General features: G+C 40.6%; 1 protein-coding gene across 5 annotated transcripts in view; it reads right to left on the bottom strand.

Moving 5' to 3' along the window:
• Positions 1–1,338: 1,338 nt before the first annotated feature.
• thumpd3 (THUMP domain containing 3) overlaps positions 1,339–11,154 on the bottom strand; it is a 43,603-nt gene continuing 33,787 nt past the window's right edge. For 4 of the 5 annotated variants that reach the window (XM_073072510.1, XM_073072513.1, XM_073072514.1 and 1 more), the window contains exons 8-10: positions 9,980–10,087; positions 5,212–5,335; positions 1,339–2,984 (exon numbers count right to left, since the gene is read on the bottom strand). In XM_073072510.1, the coding sequence (XP_072928611.1) occupies positions 2,769–2,984; positions 5,212–5,335; positions 9,980–10,087 (448 nt within the window). In that variant the 3' untranslated portion in view covers positions 1,339–2,768. Of the gene's footprint in view, positions 2,985–5,211; positions 5,336–6,601; positions 8,692–9,979; positions 10,088–11,154 lie in introns of those variants that run through there. The other variant, XM_073072516.1, reaches the window with a different exon arrangement.

The following is an 11,154-nucleotide window of genomic DNA, read 5'->3' as shown; positions in this document are numbered from 1 at the left end:
CCTCAGGGATCTGTTCTGGGACCCTTACTCTTCATGATTTTTATAAATGATCTGGATGAGGAAATGGAGGGATGGGTTAGTAAATTTGCTGATGACACAAAAGTTGAAGGTGTTGTGGGTAGTGTGGAGGGCTGTCAGAGGTTACAGCGGGACATTTATAGGATGCAAAACTGCGCTGAGAAGTGGCAGATGGTGTTCAACCCAGATAAGTGTGAAGTGGTTCAGTTTGGTAGGTCAAATATGATGGCAGAATATAGTATTAATGGTAAGACTCTTGGCAGTGTGGAGGATCAGGGGGATCTTGGGGTCCGAGTCCGTAGGATGCTCAAAGCAGCTGCGCAGGTTGACTCTGTGGTTAAGAAAGCGTACGGTGTATTAGCCTTCATTGAATTTAGGAGCCGAGAGGTAATGTTGCAGCTATATAGGACCTTGGTCAGACCCCACTTGGAGTACTGTGCTCAGTTCTGGTCGCCTCACTACAGGAAGGATGTGGAAGCCGTAGAAAGGGTGCAGAGGAGATTTACAAGGATGTTGCCTGGATTGGGGAGCATACCTTATGAAAATAGGTTGAGTGAACTCGGCCTTTTCTCCTTGGAGTGAAGGAGGATGAGAGGTGACCTGATAGAGTTGTACAAGATGATGAGAGGCATTGATCATGTGGATAGTCAGAGGCTTTTTCCCAGGGCGAAATGGTTGCCACAAGAAGGCACAGGTTTAAGGTGCTGGGGAGTAGGTACAGAGGCGATGTCAGGGGTAAGTTTTTTACTCAGAGAGTGGTGAGTGTGTGGAATGGGCTGCCAGCAACGGTGGTGGAGGCGAATACGATAGGGTCTTTTAAGAGACTTTTGGATAGGTACATGGAGTTTAGTAAAATAGAGGGCTATTGGTAAGCCTAGTAATTTCTAATGTAGGAACATGTTCGGCACAACTTTGTGGGCCAAAGGGCCTGTATTGTGCTGTAGGTTTTCTATGTTTCTATGAAATAGAACTAGGTGATTTCAAGAGAACATGAGAACCCATTATCTGACTTATAGATACCTTTGTAAGTTAGGTGGTGGCTAATGGCTAGCACAAAGAAGAAGCTACACCAGAGCAAATGTACAAAGCTGGTAACTAGAGACATTTGAAAAGGGAACCAGATATTTGCAAACCAAGGAAATTCCACTGGTATTGTAATGGCTATACTTACTGTGTTCAAAATATTAGCCTGCATTTCAATAGCAGTCCAATCAAGGCAGTCTCCTTTTCTAATTTGTCTTGTGTGTAATATGGATTTTAAATGCACCTGGGGGCTGCTGACAGGACTAGCACTGCTAGAAAAATTGGACAACCTTAAAATCATATCCAAACTTTTATTCTAAAATGTAAATAACATTCAAATAAGTTTTGCTCATGTATCTCTTAACCAATCTATCTCAGCAAATTAAAACAGCACAAATTCTCACTCTGTGTGACATTTAAATATATTTTAGTTCTGTCGTAGTTGAGAAGACAAAAATGAAAGCTAGGATAAAATCTCAAACTCTAATCAAGGTATCCTACGTTGTGTGTACTGTCTCACAATTCTATAGGATGCGTGTAAGCCTGTATTTCAAGATCCACCCTCCATTTGCGGTCACTGCACCACAGAAAGCAGTTAGTTATCTGAAGCACTCAGTATTTCAAGGCAAGAAGGAATCAAGTGCTAGTATTAGATTCTGAATAATTCAACAGGATCTATATGCAAATTCTGCACAACCTCTCTCCAATTCTTCCAATACTAAGCATTTGGTGTTGAATTAGATTAATTACTGTATTTTATCTCCCTTGAGGCCTGAAAAACAATGGCCAGTCTATCAGCTGCTTCCAGTATCTCTCTACAGATGAACCTATTGGGCAGACACACCAGGCCAGGTAAATTTCAGCCAATATTCCTCCATCTGCTGTTTCCAATCAGGACTGCTGGATGGTGATGAGTGGAAAATCTGACTCAATTCTTCTCCACCTAATCCAGAAACATTGAGGGGAACTACTGTAAAAGTACTGCTTAGCACAGAATTAGAACATACAGTAGTATTGGCTTCTAAGTGTCATTAATGAACTAGGTGATGCCTCCATAAACAAGGTTATAGCAGCCAAAGGTTTAAAAAGGATGGTAGGTATGGATTAAAGAAATATTGGTGAAATATCCAGAATCAGAAAGAGATTAACAGAAGAGGAGGCGGGGGGGGGGGGGGGGGGGGAAAGAGTTTTGTTTTGGAGGGGAGATTAAGTTATATATTACATTTTTTTGGAGTGGGATATTTTAAGAGTATTTTTAATACTGACTTATTGTACCACACAAACAAGAATTCCATAATGTTAAAAACAACCACAAAATTCTTAAACTTTAGTTGAGAATGTTTATCGTCTGTTGGCTTCTCAGCTCAGCTCAGTTGAAAGAAAAACTTTGCTCAGTTTCTTTGCCCCCATTTCTGCTGTCCTGTGCATTAATCTAAAACTAACAAATAGGAAATACTGACCACACTCAAATTGTTCTGATGTAACTGAGAATGGAAGGGGGAGGTAGGTGGCAGATCCAATGTAACAAAGATTTCCACCTATTCAAATTGCTATCTCAACCTCCTTTGATGTCTTGAGTCCTTGTAACATTCACTACCAATCTGCTTCACAGATTTAAGATGGTGCAGAGTCTGAAAATGGTCCTTGGATCAACTGATGAAAGACAGCACAAACTTTTTCTCCATTAACTTTGTTTTAAACCCACATCTTACCAACAAGGCTCATGTTTATTCCTTAGGACTACACATTTCCTTCTCTTCTATTTCTACTGCCCCCGTTTTACACAAAACATCCTTGTTCTGAGCAGATTCTTGAGGCATCTTAAATAACTCATTAAAGGAAAGACCTGTACGTTTTAACAGGTAGACAGCAGCATGTAGCCCACCGACGTTCACCCAGACAGTATGAGACTTCCTCCAGAGATGACCCATTTTTGACATGGCCTGCAGCAGAAGAAAATGAATATCAGTTGTAATTTCAGGAGTTGTAGTTAGACTTTTGACCATATAACACATGTTCTGGATTACAAGTGATATGAAGAGAAAAACTGTTCAAAATCAGAACAACTTTCATCCTAGCTTGACAGAATGTGGTGCTCATCCATACAGGGCATCGGTCTTCAAAGACACCAGTCACCCTTTGTGATCTTGGCAGGGTGAACAACGGGTACTGTGCTTAGCTGCTTTGTAATAGTGCTCTTCGTCCTTCAGTCTGAACACTCAAAGATATCTAACCTACTGTGCTTTTCAAAAAGACTCACCTCAGTCCGCTGGGAACCCCCATTCCCCTTAGGTGCTCTCACAACAATGAATCACTTGTGACTCAAAGTGAAGATGGGTAAAGTGGGGTGAGGAGTGCAGCCACTCAGTGTTGAACTTCAGTGCACGAGACTAAAGCCTGGTTGGTAAAGTGCATGGGCCCCACCAATGCTGGGGACTGGCAGGCCAGCTCCAAGTGTTAATAGCCCCTGGTCCTTCGATCTCTCTCATCACCTTCTGTTGGATGTGACAGAAGCTGCTGTTTCTCTTTCTCTATATTTGTCTGTTCAGCTTTTCCCAGTCCAGGGATTTCTCTGGGGTAATAAGCTGCCTTTGTGCAGCTAAGCAATGAGAGGAGAGTGGGAGACAATGAGTTCCATCACCTCTGGCAAGAGGCAGTGAGAGAAACGAGAACCCAGCTGCCCTGTAGACATGAGGCAAATGCTGCCGGTCCCCAGGAATAAATCACAGTCAAGGTGCCAGCCAAGATTGCAGCATTGAGCTGCACATTTCAGCAATGAGAGGCTGCATTGTTCATCTATGCCTAAGTAACAGCAGTCCTCACAGAGCCTCTCTACACTAACTCATGGGTGATTCAAGTTCCAACAGCAGCACCATCAGATACACACATCAATATGTTATAATGCCACTATGACCACTGTGATGGCTATCAAACATGTGGCTCAGGCAGTTGTTTTTTCAAGTTCATAGGGACTGTTTTCAGGACAGTGAAGGGAGTCAGGGATTAAAGAGAGGGATGAGGGAGAGTTAGAGGTCAGGGACAGTAAAGGATGAATCAGGGGCAGGAGTCACAGCTCAGAGTCCAGGTTGGAGCACTTGCAGTCAAAGGCCAGTGAACCCTGAGAACAGAGTTTGGGTTGGTTGGTGCTAAGGATAAAGACCAGTAATCTTCTTTGTGGTGGCGTGTTGGGGAGGAAGCATTAAGAAGAGGGACGCCTCACATCTTAATAAGCTGGTAAGGAAGGTGGGCTCTGTCATGGGCAAAGTATTGGAGAGTATAACATCGGTAGCAGAGCGAAGGGCGCTGAGTAGGCTACGGTCAATCATGGAAAACCCTGAACATCCTCTACTTAGCACCATCCAGAGACAGAGAAGCAGTTTCAGCGACAGGTTGCTATCGATGCAATGCTCCTTAGACAGGATGAAGAGGTCAATACTCCCCAATGCCATTGGGCTTTACAATTCTACCGCCAGGACTTAAGAACTTTTTAAAAGCTATTATTAATGCTTTTTGAGATAGTGATTTAGATGCATATCATATTTTTTACTGAGTTAAGTATTGTCTGTAATTAGTTTTGCTTCAACAAGTGTATGGGACATTGGAAAAAAGTTGAATTTCCCCATGGGGATGAATAAAGTATCTATCTATCTATCTATCATCTATCTGTCCCCGTGGTCAAGAACAGAAGTTGCTGGCCTCTGAGACTGAGGAACCACAGTCTGCAAGTCTCAGGGTCGGAGGGCCATTTACGTCTGGAGGTTGAGTCTGGAGGTCCAAGTCCCGTGACTGGCAAGTGGTGGGATTGCTATCCAGAGATCAGCAAAGTCTGGAAATTGAAGACTGAAGTCAGCAAGTCTGAAGGTTGAAGCCTGAAGATCAAAGCACCTGGGTTGTCTTGTCCGTAGGTCAGAGTTCGGGGCCAACGACTGGAGGTTGAAGGATTGGATGCAGCCTGCCCTGGGGTTGGTGGCCTGTCCATCAGTGTGAATGATTGTGTTGTTGTGCCCAACATTGTGTGCATGCTAAGTTGGTGCCAGAATCAATAGGTTGTGTAGGTTATTGACACAAACGGCACAGATTACTGTATATTTCCACATACATGGGATAAATAAGTATATCTGAATCTGAATGCTCTGTGTCCCAATTGCCAAGTACTTGACAGCTTCTTACCTTCACAAAGCATTTCTTGTCTTGTGTTAGGAGAGCAGCTCTCCCTGTCTCAGGTCTGCATACTCGCCCCATTTCCTTCAGACAGGCTGGATAAAGGTCCCAGTTTTTCCTCTTTGAACCTATCCTAGTTTCATTAAATTTAGATGTCAGAAAACACTAATGGTACATTTATCCAGTATTTCGCCATGCTGGTCATTTTTCATATAGGGGCTTTTATATTTTTCACATAAGTCAGCATTTTGTTTGAACATCTGTAATATTAGAGTCAAATCCAATCAAGTTCTCAATCAATAGTTACATGCATATTTTCCTTTCTCTAAAGTTTGGGTTTTCATACCAGCTGATGTGTTAAATTCAGAACTGAACCAAGGCTTTTTCAGGTTGATCCTTTTGTTACACCATCTACTTTCTACAAACCAGGATGGGTAGAGGCCACTGAGCAAATTGAAGTAACACTGAGCAAGGTCAGTAGAAATGGGGTAAAAAATGTGCATGTGAATCATCACCTAGTCCCAGAATCATCTCTCACATTCCAAAGCTTATTCAGTTAAGACAGTACCAGTAGCACGTAGATGTTGTTTTGTTGTAACACAAAGGAGGTCCTCTCCAAACATTAGAGAGCAACCAAATGCAATGGTTCTTAAGTACTGCTTCTCTACTGGAAGGTCTCAGTAGGCAAACTGGTAAACAACTAGAAAAAGCAATGCTTGTAATGAGCATATACATCAAATGAACTGCAGCTGCAAAGATCAATAGAAGATACTGCCTTATCAGTTTTCAAAGCAAATCCCTTAAGTGGCCTCCTGCTGCGAACCAGCAGAATGAGATTATTGTACATAGTTAACTAGTACTCCGTATATATCATGTCTATATATTTTCACACAAATTCTGAAAGAGTGAAGTTTAATTCTTTGTCTCTAATTTTGCTAATATAAAATGCTAATGCAGCCAACCTAGTGGTAACAGTGCCAGATTCACAATACAGCAGACTATGGAAGTTCCCTGATCACAGAGTGCCAGACCAAAGAGTCTCAACCTGTATTACAACACCAAAGAATATTCAAACCCATGTTTGCACTGATTTAATCTCTGACAGTTATTTCATCGTTATAGTCCAGGAGCATAGAAAATCAAAACCATTCAGCCTGGGATTTTCCTGAAATTGGTGGAAGATTCACAAGTTGGCCAAGAAATTAATTAAATCAAAATTTGAATCCAAATTTATTTCAGAGTTAATACATTGTTAACCACATTGGCTGCTACCAAGCAACCAGAATGCAAATTTAGATGTATGAGCTGGGCTCAGTCACTGGTCAACCTCACATAACAGTGCTCATATCTGGCAGTTATACCTGCATCTGAAATACAAGAAATGATACCGTATATAAGTCTTAAGGTCACAAGAGCAGGACAAAGGCGGAGTGTTTTACAACAAGCAGTTTGCCTCCTGATTACTCCCATCTTTTCAAACTACATTGCAACCATCAGGAAAGAGGCAGAATATTGACTGCTTGCACCGATGAGTGTAATTCTAGTAGGTTCAATACTCCATGTGTCTGGCATCCCACCCTCCACACAAGAACTATTAGGGATAAATAATGCTAGTAACAAGAACATTTTGTCAATAATAGGTCTTTTGTAAAGCAATTAAACCACAATAAAACCACCTTAATATTTTAATCTGGTAAAGTAAGAGGGACCTCCAGTTCAAATTAATGCACTCATTTTCAACATTAATTAAAATGACATAATTTTAAGGCAAACATGGAAATGAATGAGAAGTAAACTTAACGTATCAACATTAGTGCATCAGCTTCAGCTCAGTATTACACTTTCAATGGACTCAAAAGGCCGTGATTTTAGGTCCTAGGCCAGATGACATTCCTATTAAATACTTTGGGAACACTGGACTATTATGGTACCAATATTTAGAAGAGACATTTAGCTGAGACCCCATCTACCATCTCAGAGTAAAGTCAAAAATCGTGCAAGAATATTTCAAAGAAGTTCCCCAAGTCCTGGCAAATATTTATCCCTGTACCAACATCATTAAAAGGTAAATTATCTGGTCATGATAAAATGTACATTTCAATAGTGGCTGAACTTCAAATTGTGTAATTTACTCTAAAGTGCTTTGGGGTGTCCTGGGGTTATGAAAGGTGCCATATCTTCTTTATTTCAATCATTTTACATAGCAGTTCAAAGTTCAAATTTCAAAGTAAATTTATTATCAAAGTACATACAGTATATGTCATAGAAACATAGAAAACCTACAGCACAATACAGGCCCTTCAGCCCACGATGCTGTGCCGAACATGTACTTATTTTAGAAACTACCTAGGGTTACCCATAGCCCTCTATTTTCCTAAGCTCCAAGTACCTATCCAGGAATCTCGTATCTGTCTCCACCACCATTGCCAGAAGCCCATTCCACGCCCTCACCACCCTCTGCATAAAAAAACACCCCGACATCTCCTCTGTACCTACTTCCAACAACCATATACAATAAATCCATAATAGAACCAATGAAAGACTGCACCAACTTGGGTGTTAAACTAGTGTGCAAAAGACAACAAATTGTGCAAATACAAAATGAAAGAGATAAATAATAACAGTAAATAAATAAATAAGCAATAAACATCAAGAACAAGAGATGAAGAATTCTTGAAGGTGAGTCCATAGGTTATGGGAGCAGTTCAGTGATGGGATAACAATGATGTTATTTCCACTGGTTCAAGAGCCTGATGGTTGAGGGGTAACAACTCTTCCTGAATGTGAGTACTGAGGCTCCTGTACCTTCTTTCTGATGGCAGCCGTTAGAAGAGAGCATGACCTGGGCGGTGGGGGTCCCTGATGATGGATGCTGCTTTCTTGCAACATCACTCCATGTAGATGTGTTCAATGTTGGGGAGGGTTTTTACTAATGATGGACTGGGCGATATCCACTACCTTTTGTAGGACCTTAGATTCAAGGACATTGGTGTTTCCATTTAGCCAGTCAATATACTCTCCACACACATCTATATATGTTTGTCAAAGTTTTAAATGTCATGCTGAATCTTCACAATCTGCTAAGTAGAGGTGATGCCATGCTTTCTTCATAATTGCACTTACGTGCTGGGCCAGGACAGGTCCTCCTAAATGATAACACTGAGGAATTTAAAGTTGCTGACCCTCTCCATCTCTGTTCCTCTGAGGAGGACTGGTTTCCTTCTCCTGAAGTCAATAATCAACTTCTTGGTCTTGCTGACATTGACTGTTGTTGTGGCACCACTCAGCCAATTTTCAATTTCACTCCTATATGCTAATTCAGCCTACGACGGTGGTGTCATCAACAAACTTGAATATGGCATTGAAGCTGTGCTTAGCCACACAGTGTAAAGTGAGTAGAACAGGGGGCTGAGCACACAACCTTGTGGTGCACCTGTGCTGATGGAGATGGTGGAAAAGATATTGTTGCCAATCCAAACTGTCTGGGGTCTGCAAGTGAGGAAATCAAGGATCCAATTACACAGGGAGGTATTGAGACCAAAGTCTTGAAGCTTATTGAATAGTTTAAATCAATAAGCTTCAAGCATTAATCTATAGTTATAATACATTGAAGGTTTGATATGCTTTACAGGTGGAAGTATATTTAGAATCCATCAGACAAGTGGGTGTTAGTCAAGATGTCAGTGACCAACGCAACCAATGGCAACATCCAGATAATTCACTAAAACCTTTTCTCTTCCTTCTTCTTTTAAACACGCTTCTACTACTAAACTGCATGCAATTGGAGCTTGTAATTTACATTTTTATTATGTGTTTTTGAGCTGACTGGGCAAACTAGAGCTTTAGCTGTTTCAAGGGGAATTCAGCATGTGGCTTGCAGTGCACGAACCCATCATCAGCTCCATTATTCGCCTATCTTGCTGAGCAAGATTGAAATCAACGAGTACAAGAGCAGAAGGTGAGTGGTGTTCAACGCTGTCTCTCTGCATTTGATCATTTTCCTTCTCCTTGCTCACTGCTGCCAGAGTAAGGTCAGGAGGCTTGGGTCTTGGGCAAGGTTTCAGCAGCATGGCTTGTGGGTAGTACTTGTTTTTAGAGGACTTTGCAGTTCATGTTACATATGTTTCTGGTTACACTTTTATTGTGCAATTTTGATTGGGGCACTTCGATGTGGACTGGCTCTGCGGCTTGCAGTCAACAAATGACACAGTGTTAAATTGAATTGAACTAAACGGAACATTCCTAGACCATTTCAAGGTCTCTGCAGTTTGATGTTTAATATTGTGTGTTATTTGCTCGTTTTTGCCACTTGCACGATTTGTTCTTTTTTTCATGAATTGGGTGTTTGATGTTTTCTTTGAAGGGGTTCCATGGTGTTTCTTTGTTTAGTGGCTGCCTGTGGGAAGTCGATTCTCATGGTTGTATAATACATGCATACTTTGATAATAAATGTATTTTGATTCTTTGAATCACAAAAATTAGAAAAGTATTCTAAAGAGTCAGTCAAAATGTTTTTAAGGATAGATATTTTGTTTGAAGTTTTGTTAAAGTTTAAAGTTAAAGTTCAGGAGGAAACAACCAATGAAGGAAGAATGCAAAAAAAGCCAGTGTAGGATAACCCAAGTAGATACAATCTTACTATCTCCTCATTATTTTCAATGACAAGGATATTGTTAAATAAGTAGATGGAATAACCATTTCTGTATACACAAATGAGATGAACAATGAAATATTAAGTTCCTCGTGGTGAATTCCACAGTTCAGAGTGCAGTCTTACCTCTTTCCAAAAGGCATATCTGATATAATGATATCCACAGAACTGGTCTTGAGTGGAAGGTTACAGATATCCCACTGTATAACATCTAAAGGCAAGCCCCAGTTAGTCCTGCAATGCACAACAACGTTAATTTCAGTAAGAGATGAAATAAAAGACACCTTAGATTAGCCTTCATAGGCGTACTTTTCTTAAACCTCAAGGCCCTATTCGTTCCCTAAACATGCTACACATTTTGAGTTATATTTCCACAAAGGTAAGTTATTCAGCAGCACCCATGTGAACCAGTCAGTGGATGTTGAGAAGCTATTAATTGCACTGGTATTAGGATTGGAAAGCCTGGTGATTATCTTCTTCTGACCTCCAGATAGGGCACAGTGGATGGTTGTTGACTGTCATCCTGATAGAGATCAGTTGATTTGTGTTATTTCATTTACATTCTGATAAAACATTGCATCAAGCTATAATCTGCTGCTCTGGCCTAGCATGGGAGGAATTGCTCAATATTACAGATGTGTTCTTGGATTATGATTAGTATTGGATATTCCACTTTCTAACAAATCAACAGTATGTTTAAGATTGTTACAACTACACAATGGGTTGGGAAATGGACAACAAATCATTTATTCAGGCTCAGGTTTGTCATGTCTTAATTTTGGTCAGTTATTCATTAGTCTTACCAATAAACCACTACTAGGCAAGGGTCAACTTTTATATCTTGAATTAAAAGCCAAGATTTAACAATGTAACTTAACCTTTAATGGGTGAGTTTCGATAACGGATTTTTTTCAACTAAAATAACAACCGTTATCACATTTTAGATTTAACTTTCTAGGAATCTCCTGATTTTCCTGTATATTAAAAGCATCTAGGTTTCAGATGGGGATTCAAGACTGGGTACTTCTGAAGGTGCTGACCTGTGGTGTGTACAATTCTGTGTGCACCTCCAAGGGAACTCCATATACACATGGGTACCTAACGTTTGAACTCAACTCTAGCCTTTGCTAAATATGATATGTAGTTTGTAACTGGGGCCAATGGTCTATAATCTCAGGTGATTTCTTGCCGCTCTCTCCTTGACAAAGGCTGACTGAAAAAAATACAGCTGTAAGAGTTCAATTTCACAATATTTGAAAATGGAATCAACGACCTGACGGTACATTTATAGGAACATTGCA

This window comes from Hemitrygon akajei, chromosome 19 (genome assembly GCF_048418815.1).
Source record: "Hemitrygon akajei chromosome 19, sHemAka1.3, whole genome shotgun sequence".
NCBI lineage: Eukaryota > Metazoa > Chordata > Chondrichthyes > Myliobatiformes > Dasyatidae > Hemitrygon > Hemitrygon akajei.
Note: the sequence above shows the minus strand (reverse complement) of the source record. Positions and strands in the feature narration are given on the sequence as shown.